Below are 14,164 nucleotides of genomic sequence, written 5' to 3' on the forward strand. Positions count from 1 at the left end.
CTGTTTTCTGCCCGAGTGCATTGAGGTATTTTCCAAGCAGGGATTGAAGCATTTTATTTCCGCTGGCTGCAATACTGCACCGTATATATATATATACTGGATTACAATTCATGAATTTATGCCATCTGGTAGACACGCGAAGCATTGCAGCCTATTAAATCCTAATCATTATCATTTAACAGATCAGCCGCCCGTCAGCCAGGCATGAACCCAGGCTGGGAAGGCAAATGCAACGGGGCTTATCAGAGGTGAGGAGCGGCGCATTCCAGGTATCTGCCAGGTACATACCGGGTATTTGCTCGAATAAAGTGTGTCGGTGCAGTATGACAAAGTTTTCCTTATCTATCAGCTCACGTGCAGTAACAGCCGTATTTGCTTGTAAAAAGAATATTGCCTTTTTTGCATGTCTCAAACAGTTGTTTCTGAAGCACTGCTTCTTTATATACCTTTTGCTGTCTTGAGAGCATTTTCGAGGTGAGGGTAAATTTCTTCATTCAGCTTGGAATAAACAGAGTGGCCAATGGCTGGACCAAACCCTAGGAGGAGAATAATATACATATGAGTTTGAGGCAAAACCCATTATATAAATCGCCAGCTCCGCGCTGCTGTTCTAAGCTCCTGGGAGATTTGCAGCTAATGTAAAACTGTTACAGGAGACCAGGTATTTACACCTTTTAAAACCGGGATCATAACATTGAGCAAAACAAGGAGGTGAAATAAATTGTGATCTATTCCTTGGAAACAGATGTACACACAATGGATTACAATATACAATGGAAAAACACCCTTACTGGGGTCTGGCTGAACAAACTAGCCTTTCGTACCTTCTACAGTCCATAAAACAATGTCTTTAGGTTACCGGAGTTTAGCCCGAAAATTCCTGAAATTCCAATCAGCAGGTAGTTCCAGACACCACTGGCGCCACTGTTCCAGACGCTGTTCTCTTCCGGAGTTGCCAAAATCCCTTGACCGGGAGAAAGCACCAAATGTCCTGGTACTCTTTTCGGCGTGTAGTTTCAGCCGCGACCACTACGTTCTGTTTTCAGCACTTGGCCCGAAAAGTGGGACAGAAAATTTCTTGCCTTGAAATTTCTGAAGCCAGCTCGCGTGTATTTCTCCAAGAGCATCTTTTGGTGGTTTTGAATTTGCCGCTGCTGTCTTGGCGCTTAGAATCTGACGACTGGATTGGCTGCTGGCTTTCTTATAGTATTTCAGTCCTATTCATGAAATACTCCAGCAATCCGAGTGTGGGAGAATTCCTACCAGCCAATAAGAGGTTTGTCAGTCTACTGAAGCTGGGCAAGGATGGATTCAAAATCTGACAGGGGCATGCGCCAACTTGGCACCTCTGCCACCTGTCAGTCAGAAGCCACCCGTGGAGTTAGGCGTCTCAAGGTCTGGGCTGGGCAAATGGTAGTCCGATGACCTCTATTCATGCCAGGACGAGGGTACTTGAGTCTAACTCCTCCGCCCAAATGGCTTTAACACGTGGCAATCTCGGTGGCTTTCAACTCCAGGACCCGGGCAGACTCAGTGGCGCCAGGCTTGGTAGCAACAGGGTCTCTCGGAACCATGGACTTTGAAATCCCCAGATACAGTGCATAAACATATACCATTATACACAATGTGAGAAATAAAAATATTTCACAATTTTGTCTAAGTCCTTCTTTTCTTAGCTTTGACTGAAAGATGCGCACGTTCAGTTTCAGCGCTTCTAGACCTTCCTATAAGAAAATGTGTAAAAAGTTGAACCAAACAATGCTTACATTCAATCCCAGAGTTACTTTTCTAAAACACATAGGAATTTGGACATAAAATCAGCTTGCAACCTTATCGAGGGTTGAAGCACCACAGAACCTCTATACTTGGTTCTGGTGATTGGGACATATACTGTGGACTCCCATTAACCCAGGGACCCCTGACTGTACCCGGGATACACATTCCTATGCCCTCATTTACCTTTCTGGTCTGTGCTGAAGCAGGGAAACCTGGCGGTGAGTCGCACAACTGCTTTCCAGAGAGGATTTTGCGCGGAGGTCTGTGTCTACATGTCCCCGGGAATGTGACCTGATTCCCGGACCCATTTTTGGGGTGGCCAGCATCTCTGGACCTTCTACCTAGATACAATCCGACAACACTTTCACTGCAAAACCCACCCTGAAACTCAGCTTGAAAATCTCCACTGGTTAGCACTCCTGGAAAGGTAAAATACGCATAAATACTTTATTACAGTACAATGCATGTGCCATGACGGAGTTCAAGAGCTGACACTCTAATCTCCCCAATATGGCTCAGAGGTAACCAGCCATGCATACGACCTTTATTTATGGCCTGGTTACCCCTTCACGTCACAAAAACGCAAGATTTACACATCAGATGCTGGCACCAACAGACACGGATCATACATTTATGCTCTGTAATTTGGAGCAAATTGCTTCATCTTTATACTTTTGCTACTTGTCATGGAACAGAAATACCTATTTCTGCCTTCTCTGTTTCACACCCCCCCCCCCCTTTCCTTGGCAGTTCTGCCTGCTAGCTGTATTTGGATGTTACTTTCCTTGCAGTTTCACTCCCAGTGCAGATGGAATGGATACATAATGTTGCCTTTTTTTCCGTCCAGTCTGTCACACCCCTGGTTGCCCTGGCAACATCTCCAGTCCTCCAAGTTAATGGGCTGTCCCATTCCCCCCTGTCCCTGCTGACAGTTAGTATGGCCTGACCCCTATCCTCGTGTCACAAGCAGTACCCACTGTCTTTACTTCCTGACATTGGCAGAGTGAGTACATTCATGTTACACCCCTATGGCAAGAACAATTCTTTTCACCTGCCCTTACTTCAAAGCACCCACAGAGATACACCTTTCCAACACAAACATCTTATCCACAAGTGCCTGTTTTTATTGCTGCCTTCCTAAATAAAGTGAAGAAAATATACAGGACTTGTTGTGCTTTGGAAAGAGGGCTGAGTTGAAGCTAGCTGGGTTCATTCATACCCCAGACATGACCCTGGATCCAGAATACTACTTGTCCCCCACATTTATAGTCTTCCAGCAGCAAAATTAAAAAGCTGCCAGGCCTATAGCATAGAAATACCACATGGGATTGTTTTTTTTCCCTTTAATCAATCCTGTGAGTTTTTCCTGGAGAAGTTTTGCCCTAGTTCATATTCTCCCCAGAGACTTTTATTAAAAGACTGGTCAAAAAAATAAGATGACTTGAGACCCAGTGAAGGGTTAATTAATAGTATAAATGTATTGCAGTTTAAATGCTCTGAGGTCAGGGTGTGTGTAGTTACTTTATTTCCATATTAAGGTAAAGGGTATTTTACTTACTCTGTAATTCAGCCAAAACTTTATTTTTAGGTATGGAGAATTCAGACAGCGCCTCACCAAGGACCTGAAGCCAAAGAAGAAGCTATTAATACAAGAAAAGTACTCCATATAACTCATCCTATTACTACATTTAACAGCTCCATATAACTCCTCTTATTGCTTCATATAACCCCTCCCGCATAACTCCCATTGTTTCCTTTTCTTCAATAAATGAATTGCAGTTTTGCACAGGACAGATCCCACAAGATGAAAAACGTTTCTCTAGCTGCGCATCACCTGTGCCCCGGGGTCACCTTGGCCGGTCTCCCCCACGGTGCACGCGGGGCTGCCTGTGTGCGCATGACCTGCTGAATGTGTCTGCTCTCCACTTTTGCTGCCTGTCCCTTTCTCTGATTTCTTACCGGGTCCCTTAAGAGAGCCGGGCTGTCTCTGCCTGTTAGCACTGGAGCGTTTGAAACACAGAGCTACAGGACAACCCCCCCCTCTCTTATTAAAATGTTATTCTCTGCAGATATTCCCTGTGCATTAACAACTTGACATCTCTCTGTCTCCCCCCCCCCCTTCCAAAAAAAGGATATTTATAGATTTTAAGTAAATGCAACATTAACCCCCTAATTTCTATGGGGGTTTACCATGATTTGCACACAATAAGTTGCAGGCCACTCTGGTACAAAAGGGGTTAATGTTGTAGACACAGAAATCTAATTTTGCAAGGAATGTTTAATCTTTAAGCTCCCTTAAAGAAATATGACTCTGCTAAAAGCAAAGATGTGACTGCTTTGTTTGTTTTTTTGGGGATAATAAGCACACATTATTTTACTTCAGTGCCCCTGGCATTATCAGAGATCCAATAAAGATAAGGGGAGAGGGAGACTTGTATAGGCTGTGCAGACTTGTTGAACCACAAAGGGACATCAGACAAAAGGGAGCAGCCAGAGGAAAGCAAACCTCTCCCAAGTCTCAGCTCAATGTGTTTATAAACTATTTTTTTTACGCATATTTAGGGCTATAACTACTAAACTGTCTTCTGCCATAAGACACCTTCTGTTGGGTGAAGACACCTTCCAACATATTGGAGTGAATGCGCTCTGCCTTTAGTACACTTTGTCTTAGGTGTGACTGAGCCATTTGTATGTGGCGGTGTTAAATACTACCCTGTATCACACTCACATACTGTACTGTAGCTGTCACCGCTGCTCTGCATCATTACCCGGTTACTTACCAGAGGGATGCTGGAAATGGAATTTCTGAAGTTGTGTAGGGTGTTGGTGATATCCTGCACTCCTGGTCCAACTTCCTTGTTCACCCTCTGATTGAGATCAAAGGTACAGACCAGTCCAGCACTAAGGTAGAGAGATTTAGGCCCATGTTACTAATCACAGCTATTCTATAAGGCACCTTATAGTTAATTAAAGTGGAATATATATATATATATATATATATATATATATATATATATATATATATATATATGTAACGGGTATTCCCTCTATCCCAATCACAGATATAGTGTGTGTGGGTGGAAACCTATGTGTTACCAGGTGTGGTGCATATACCTGTAGGTTCACAAGAGGCCTGAGCCTCCGCTTGTTGGGAACCTGGGATGAGTCCTTCAGCTCGAACTGGTTCACAGCGCCTCCACCTGTGCAGGGTTCTAGAAATGTAGAAGGTTGCCTACACAGGACCCACATATATAATAAGTACATACACGAAGATGTATATAACCAGTTTTTATAATATGCAGGAATAACACACACTTTAATACACTCCCCCCTAGGGGGTAACTCCACAGTCTATAACGCAGTCCAAAGTGTCTTTCACTCCACTAGGAGTGTACCTTCCCACCACCGTGTATCCCCACACCGTGTCCACAGCCTAACCCCTTTGTCCCGTGGTCAGCGCTGCCACTATGTGTAATGATAATATATATGATACGTTAGTGCACTTAGAAAGGTACCTGCCGAGCGCTCCTGCACTCGGGCCAGCAATCAACTTCAAAAAGGATCTGCTGCTTGGTGATCCCGTCTGTCATCCAATGCTTCCTCGCACGAGGGTCCCCAGGGGCGATCCCACCCTGGAGATATTATCTGTCTCTTTAGCACAGACTTGAGCCCAAGTCTCTTCTCGGGGAGCGCAGCGTCCGCTGTGTCCCTATCTGACACTAGTACTAATGTGACAGGGTCCCTAACCTAGGGCCTGTCCCTGTAGCACCACAAGCTGGCGGAGTTCAGGACCTATCTGGGGCCTAGGGGGGGTTGCTGGCCTAATGCAGTGGGTCACAGACCCCTGCACTCACCTCCTTCCCCTAGCTCTCCTGGTCCAGCACTAATCCTCCCGTGCGCGTGAAAAGTATCTATTCCCTGCAAGCAGGGAGCTCCCGCAGCCCTATTGGCTCCCTTGCGTCATGGGGCCGCTCCCGAGGCTCATGGGACTTGTAGTCCTGTTTAAGAGCCTTCCCTGGTAGGCTAGCGTTCGCGTGCTCCTTTCTGCGCATGCGCAACTCTGTCGGGCCGCCGGGGACTTCTGTGCATGCGCGACATAGCGCAAGATGGCAGCGCCCTGCTCGGGAGCCGCCGAGAACCGCCGGGATGCCCGAACGCTCCCTACACTGGCCCCCACCCTCCAGAAGTGCCGGCGGGTCCATCGAGTGACCCGCGGCAGCGGAGGAAATGAGGGGGGGGTCGCAGGGCAGCAGGCACGCAGAGGGGCTCTGGCTACATATATATGTAAAACCAGTGGTTTTCTGGGTATGCACCTTAACCCTGGCTGTGCTCAAAGCTGTGACCATGCAGCAAGCTTAAGCCTATAGGGAACCATGTTAAAAATGGTTATTGAGGCAAAAAGTGACACTGTGTGCTCATTTGCATGTCATTTCCCAGAATCCCTTGCTGCAGTGGAAGTGCTGTATGCTGGGTGATAATGGGGAAAGGCGGGGTTGCAGACCTGCCTAAGACATGCAGATGAGCATACAGCTATATTTGCATATTTGCTTTCCTGTGGAGGGTTTTTGTCACTTTTTTTACTCACCATAACTTAACTCAGTATATATATATATATATATATATATATATATATATATATATATGTGTAGCCAGGTACCCCCTGGGCTATTAAACTTCTCTGCCTAAGGCCTCGGGCATGGTCAGCGCTTAGGCGCTGACCCGTGCTGAGGCGCGCTCTCGCTTACCAGTGAGCCCCTGCAGCCGCAATGAGAGCGGCTTTAGCAGGGGCTCGAGTATGCTTCCGCAAGCGTGCGGAAGCGTGGGTCTTAAGAAAATTTTAGATTCAAGCGCTCACGGGAGCGCAGGGCCGGTCACGTGAGCGGTTCACCCAATGAGGGCGAACCAGCTCCGTGACGTCACTGGCCCGCCCCCCGACACGCCCCCGGATGGTGCGCTAACCAAGGCCAGGGAAAGCACCCGCTTTCTCTCAGCCTCAGCGCGCCTCCGCACGGGCTGAGTCACCAAGGACTCAGCCGAATACATAAGTCCTGGTACCAGCGCAGGCAGTGTTAGGGTTAATCCTTACCCTTGCTGCAGTAACCAACTCCCTAGTAGTGACAGGGGGGTGGGTCCAGGTACTGGCCTAGGTACTGCCCATTACCGGGGCTAAGTCCTGGGACCCTCCCCTGGTAACAAACGGGTTGCAGCCTAAATGTTGTGTTCTCTCTGTTCTACCCTCTCCCTTCTGGAGTAGGGTGTGTGTTCTGTGCTATCCCCTTATGGATAAGAGTGTGTGTTCTGTGCTGAGTCAGGGACCTGGTTTCAGGCCTTCCCTCCCACAGGGGAGTGGAAGCACATACAGTACACCTTATCTCAGTAGGAGATGAGGGAGTTAAGGAAAGACTCCTGGGCCCTCAAGGTCCTTGGGTTGGCTCCAGGGACAACGCAAGAATGAAGGTGTACTATATGTCAGTATGTTGTCTTATGTATGCAGAATAAAGGCCACCAGTTATTTTACTCCTGCCTGAGGATGCAATCATTCAGGGGGAGGGAAAGTGGTTTCCTGCAGGGACTTCACCTATCCATGATAGGCCCTGGTGGATGTAGGCGCTGCACTGAAGAGAAAGACAGACAGACAGACAGAAAGAGGGACACACACGCATAGAGAGAGACACAAACACACACACACACAGAGACAAACACAGAGGCACACAGAGAGAGAGAGACACAGAGAGAGAGAGAGAGAGAGAGACACAGAGACACAGAGACACAGATGAGAGAGAGAGACACAGAGACAGAGAGACACACAGAGAGACACAATAACACAGAGAGAGACAGAGACAGGGGGAGACACACTGACACGGGGTAGACACACAGACATGGGAAGACAGAGACTGGGGAGACACAGAGATGGGGGAGGTACAGAGACGGGGAGGCACAGAGACGGGGGAGAGAGAGAACAGAGGGAGAGTGAATGAAAAAGTTAAGATAGGAGGGTAGATAAAAAGGAGAGATATTTAAAAAGATAGAAACACAATCCCACATGGGGACTGGATGGAACCGACACATAAAAGGAGGAACAGAGGGAGAGAAATGAAGAGACACTAGGCCCAGGTCCACAAAGCTCTGTTTGGCTACTTAACATGATGTTAACCTACAGTAAGTTATTGTCATGTTCAGTTAACACTAACTATATCCGCAAAGGACAACAATAACATAACTTTTATAAAGTCATGTTTTCTCCCATAAATAACATAGCATTAACTTTAACGGCCGCTCGTGATAATAACATGCAGATGAGGCATTATAACATTGCATATCCACTAAAGTCTTGTAAGGTTAACACCAGGAATTAAAATGAAGTTATTTAAGTTATACCTAAACTTGGCGTTACTCACATCCAGACACTAAAATATGGCTTTGCAGGGTCTGAATGGGTGTAATGCCACAGTTGGGTATAAGTACAATAACATAGCATTATATTTCAGTGTTATTTCCCTATCCTCTATTTTACTTATCAGGATCTGGATTAGAGCAACATCAAGTCTGGCATAATGTCACGTTATTGGAAGATAATGTTATGCTAGTATAACATGATGTTAAGACTAGACACAAAAAGAAAGCTTAGTAAACAATAAAACAATACTGTGAAATGTGCTATAATAATTCAAGAGTGCAAAGTAAACTCATATAAATGCAGATCTTCCCAATATCCCCGGTGCACTCCATTGTAATTTTCAAACACTGTACTGTATGTGCTCGCCGGGGGAAAGCTGCTGTTTGCTAATTTGGCTGGAAAGATGCCCAACGCTTCAAACACTGCACACACTCCTCTCCCAGATCGCCTTGATCTCTGACCCCACGGTGATCCCCAAGGCGATCTTGGAGAGGAGTGTGTGCAGTGTTTCAGGCATGGGACATCTTTTCAGCCGAATTAGCAAACAGCAGCTTTCCCCCGGCGAGCACATCCAGTGTTTGAAAATTAAAACAAAAAGAGCGATTCCTGCGCTCCTACCAATTAGGCTAAAATAAAATAATAGTCTCATAAAAGGGTATTTTGTTAAACCCTTTGGCCAAAGCATTTGTAAGCCTGCATGCCACGTCAAGGTATAACCGTATGCAGGTACCTACATAGTAAAGGTAAGTATGATACTGGCATTAGCCAGATTTTAATTGCACTACCCACATAAGCTCATGCTTTATTTATCTTATTTTAGCTTCTGTTTGTGTTTTATGTTGATGTTTGTATGTTTTGTATGTTATATGTAATTTGAACTAGCAGTATACACTATGATTTTTCTTTGTGTTGGATTTCACATATCACGTGACGCCATCCACGAAGTCTGCGAGCCAGTCCAGGTGCATATGACTAGATCATCCTATAAGGACTAGATGCCACCTACTTATTAGTGCATTTGGACATTTACTTGGACTGTATCTTTAAGGCGCCGGTTTGTACAGGTAACTGTTTTCTGATGTTAAGCCTGTACTAATGAGATATAGAACGACCATTGTTTTTGCACGTTGTTAACTTTGAGAATATACAGTACGTTAACCTCAGGGAACATAACGTTCAGTCCTGTTTTAGGGAACATCACGTTATGAGCCCTGATTTAACAGAGATTTGTGCATCTGATTCTATTGATAGGACTAAAAGGTAAACCTGTTCTTTATCTGAGTTATCTGATTAAAAGTTCTATGAAGAAATGGCAGGTCCTTTATTAACAGCTTTGCATTATTATTGGCACTGTGTTGTTTACATAATGTTCAACAGAATAGCCCCATCAATAAAAAGATATTTGTGAAACATAATGGTTGATTGTTTTTCTGTTTAATAGGCAAGGGCTTAGACAACTCTACCCACAACACAGTGTGTGTATCCAGTGTCACAAGCAGCTGTTCTGTCATTACATTGATTCATTGATGCGCAGAGTTAGCTCCGTGTTAAATAGTCCGTTTATGATGGTTTAGTGTCAGTAAGCGATCTGGGGAGTATTTATTAGAGGAGTTACGGGCTGCAATTTAATAATTGCATGGATCCTAATTAGCATCTTTAATCAATGTTTTTGCTGTGCACACACCTATTTTGCGACGACATCAACCTCTGTCCTTAAGAGATTAGTTATTAATATTGAATGTAGACTGATGTGTATATAGAAACATAGATTAGGGTGAATAAAAGACATTTGTCCATCGTTCCGCCTTTTACTAAATTCTATTTGCGTGAGATAATTATACTGTATTTATATTTTGTATTGAAGACAAACATCAAATTAATTTATGTATCACAAGAGGAAAAAATCCTTCCTGACCCCAGTAAATGGTAACCATATCTCTCCCTGGATTAATACTCGGTCTGTTTTCATTTGTTCACCATGTCCTTGTACACATTTCCTCTCTAAAAACATATCCAAACGTAAAACGTATCTGCTGTTATAAATGGCCCAGAAGAGAATTCAAGTGCAGCGACACAATGCAAATAAGGATAGTTTTTGGCAAAGCCTATCACATCTTTAAGCAGCCAACCTCAGCTGAGAGTTTCCTCTTGTGCCTGTGTGTCTTAGGTACAAAAGAAAACCTCTGGATTGGCTTTAAAGCCTTTTAGAGTTGAAATTACATGATAACAAGTAGCAAATGGTTTCAAGTGACAGCAGACTGGCAGTCTAAAGTGCCACACTCACTGCATCTGCTCCTCGCATCAGGAATAAATAGATCTGATACTGCAGCACCGAATATACCTACTCTAAGCAAGCAGATTTATTTATTCTGCCGTGTACTGTAATGATGATCCCAATGTTCAATAATCTGTTAATTGTTTAATGCGCTGCTCACTGCTACCCATGCTTGCAGTTCCCTGCAATTGTTTTCCTACATTTTAACACAAATTCTTGATATTTGCTCCCTGCAGTTGTTACATCTTTGGGCCAGATCCACAGAGTTTGGTTAAGTTAGGTCTCATACCGTGACTGGGCCAAAATCAGTAACGGACATTATTTTCCCTGAGATAAACGCATATACACGGAGCTAATTATGTGCAAAAACAACGGTCCGTTAGCTTCAAATAATTTTGCGAGATAGAATTAGTATATTTCCCACATATCTCGGCTGTATTCCTTTTTGAGCAGCGGTGTCTCTCCACATGTTGTATGAAGGAGTGTTTGGAGAGGTATGTATAGTCACTGGGTGCTCTAGCAAAATAGCAATCTCTGGCTCTTTGTAATGCTACCTTGCAGTATAACTTAATTAACGTCACCTTGAATCCCTGTATTAACCTTCATGGACTTTAGTGGGGGCTTCTTTTGCATATAATCAGCAACAACGTCTGTTATAGTGAATGCAATCCTCTGTCCGGCCCAAAACTGGACTTAACTTTACGTTATTCAACTTTGAAGATGCACGTTCAGACACAATGTACATTAGGTTAACTCGCCTAGCAGAGCTCTGTGTATCTAGCCCTATGAGGCATTGTGTTTTATTAAACATGCTTGTCTGTATCTGTTTTCTCTTCCTCACTCTGACTGTACCTTGTCTCTGTCACACCTGAGAAAGTAGATCATTAGCCTCACAAAACAAATACAGTACTCAGCCTTTCAACCCTTGGGTTGCTCTGTAATGTATTTCAGGCGTGTCGAGCACTCAAGGGACAGAATTACAATTTCAGTTGTAACTTACAATAAAATGCTGCACGTCACGAGCAGGCACAGGAGTACAGGGGTCCTCTGACACCGCACCCCCTTGCAGCACCTTGAGGTTTTTATCCTTCGACACTGGAACAAGCCGAAAATGATCGCGGACAGCATCATCAAGATGAGAAATAGAACCGCAATCACAGCGCACGTCACGTACCCAGCCTCGTACTTTGCTACCTAAAGTATAAACAACACAGCTCTCACCTTATGGAATCATTCATGGGTGTCTTTTAGTAGTATGACCACATTAAAAGCTAGGGCACAACTGGGGTATGTAAGAGGGTGTACCCATTAAAGTGTATGTGTTAATGGGTGCTCCTAGCTTTGAAGAGGGTGATCCCATGTAAGTCCAAGAGAGAATTGGTGTGCGCAAGATGGTGGTCCTGACATTTAATAGGATGATCCCATGCAAGTTTGTTGGGAAAATTATCTATGTAAGAGTGTAATCCTAATTTTAATAGTGGATTCCCAATGAAATCTATGGGGGTTATGCTTTAAAGTTAGTTAATGAGGCACACAGAAACTCCCTCAATGCGAGTTTCCGTGAGCTAGTGCCCGATTGGCACCAACACATTGGAGAACATAACCCAGTATTAGACGACAGGTGTGTGTAAGAGATTGATCCTGACTTAGCAAAGGGGAATTAGATTTTGGTATTTGGGAGCAGCTAATTAATTGTGTGAGTGGAATAAAACTGAGGGGACTCCCTTATTGTAAGGGTGCGCGGAGGCTCCAGGCTGTGAGAGTGGGGATAACATTTAGGAAGCTTTGCTCACCTGAGAATGTCTCAGCGATGAAGGATTGTTCAGAACCACACGTAGTAACTCTGGCAAAAAGTAAAACAAATGTAACTGGACTGAATAAATAAAAATAAAGTGTCAGTGTCTGGCCGAGTCACAATTTAGCAAATGCAACATGCCTTTTTTAACCTAAACTACCACATTTGTGGTTTTACAAAAGGGCTGGATAAGAAAAAATTTCAGTCATGGGCCACGTATTGTAATGTCATTTTGGATACATGTTAAATCTTTCAAATGATTTATATCTCCAACATTTTGAAAGCATGTATAACATATCTACCATATATTTACTACTTTAGCTTACAAGTGAGTTTCAATGTGGAAGAAAATTGCAATTACAATAAAATAAGCAGGAGTAGGAAGTCCAGGGGCCACTCTGAAGTCCTCCATGGGACAGATTTGGCACTTGGACATCAAGTTGACCTGTCTTACAACCACGACTGATGTTTGTAACCTCTCTGCAGCCAGGAATGTGTTGCAAAACAAAGGGATTAAACAATAACATAAGAAGTAGAAACAATATTATTTCTATGGCATGAAAGGTGCGTCTGGTTTGCTGCAGACACTCTGACTTGAATGATCTTTCCCTCACTGCCACATACCTGTGGGACTTCCTCACACTCAGTATACACGAAGCACCTTCTCTCTTCACTTTCAAACCTAAAAACATACGGTACCCTTTGACTGAAGCATATTAATAGCCTGGATTCTTGATAACTGCTCCCCACACCCATTGAGGCACTTACCCACCATCAAGGCCAGGCACTGCCATCCACTGTACTTACTCCTTCCCCTACTGTCTTTTTAAGCCTGCAAACATTCAAATTAGATGGTAAGCTCTGCAGGGGAGGGATTCTCTTAGCTATTGTATGCTTGTATGTTTGTTGGACTTATTGAATGATAATTTCCAGTATCCCAATGCCCATTTTGTAAAGTTCTGCATACACTGTTGCCACTCTACAAATAGGAACTATACACAGATATATGCTGTCAGTGTGTCGTACTGTACCTTCAGGGAATGGGTTTGGCTGCACTGCCTTCAGAAACAGTCGCACCATCCTGTAGAGGGGCGCCAATGCCCGTCTGTCCCGCACCTGTGCAGAAATATTCGAGGTGGTCCCCCCTGCATTGAATGTCAGCTTCTCTGTGTCTGCGGCTTCCAAGCATTCCTGAGAGGATATCTGTCCCACATGATGTAAAAGCACAAACAACACCACACAAGTTATAAGGTCCATTGCACCTCTTCCGAAATTCCGGCATCCCATTTTCCAATATCCTACAGATGGAACTTAAATAAGAACTACTTTAGCATTGCCCAGAAAAAGAATTCAGAAACTGCATCTTAGCATCAAACTCTTCCTCCTACCCACAGACATCTCTCACTCTAACACTTATCATAGGGTGTAGTGGAAATGGGTCAGAAGTTGAGGCAGCTGTGGCACTCCCTTCACACTCTTTCAGTAGCTAGGAGTTGGTCGTGGTTTATAACCTGATGTACCTGTTTGTTTGTGTTGGGCTTGGCCCAGTATCCTGAAGGTACAGTATGCGAGGTTCCTACGATGCTCCTGAATCTGCTGAGTCACAAATATTTAGATGTGAGAGGGCAAAAAAAACAGGAATGTTTTGTTAGTGATACCTGAGTATTAGTGTAATCATAATTGCAAATTGCCAATCTCTCACACGCTCTCTCTCTCTTTCTCTCTCTATTTAAAAATACAATAAAACCCTAGATATATATATGTGTGTTTACGTATATGGGTGTGCATATACATATATACCAATATACTGTATGCAAAAACACAAACTTATCTATCTATCCCAATGAACACAAAGATAAATATATATTCATTTGCAGAAACAAGCACATCATTCCCCCACTTAATGCTCCAAATGGTATTA

The 14,164-nt window shown here is 44.0% G+C and overlaps 1 protein-coding gene across 3 annotated transcripts in view; it reads right to left on the minus strand.

Moving 5' to 3' along the window:
• PROM2 (prominin 2) overlaps positions 1 to 13,737 on the minus strand; it is a 44,296-nt gene extending 30,559 nt beyond the window's left edge. For 2 of the 3 annotated variants that reach the window (XM_075601277.1, XM_075601278.1), the window contains exons 1-6: positions 13,275 to 13,737; positions 12,242 to 12,291; positions 11,449 to 11,642; positions 4,557 to 4,677; positions 3,335 to 3,398; positions 447 to 536 (exon numbers count right to left, since the gene is read on the minus strand). In XM_075601277.1, coding sequence (XP_075457392.1) covers positions 447 to 536; positions 3,335 to 3,398; positions 4,557 to 4,677; positions 11,449 to 11,642; positions 12,242 to 12,291; positions 13,275 to 13,530 — 775 coding nt within the window. In that variant the 5' untranslated portion in view covers positions 13,531 to 13,737. Of the gene's footprint in view, positions 1 to 446; positions 537 to 3,334; positions 3,399 to 4,556; positions 4,678 to 11,448; positions 11,643 to 12,241; positions 12,292 to 13,011; positions 13,068 to 13,274 lie in introns of those variants that run through there. The other variant, XM_075601279.1, reaches the window with a different exon arrangement.
• Positions 13,738 to 14,164: the final 427 nt, after the last annotated feature.

Source organism: Ascaphus truei, chromosome 5, assembly GCF_040206685.1.
Source record: "Ascaphus truei isolate aAscTru1 chromosome 5, aAscTru1.hap1, whole genome shotgun sequence".
In the NCBI taxonomy this organism is placed as follows: Eukaryota; Metazoa; Chordata; class Amphibia; order Anura; family Ascaphidae; genus Ascaphus; species Ascaphus truei.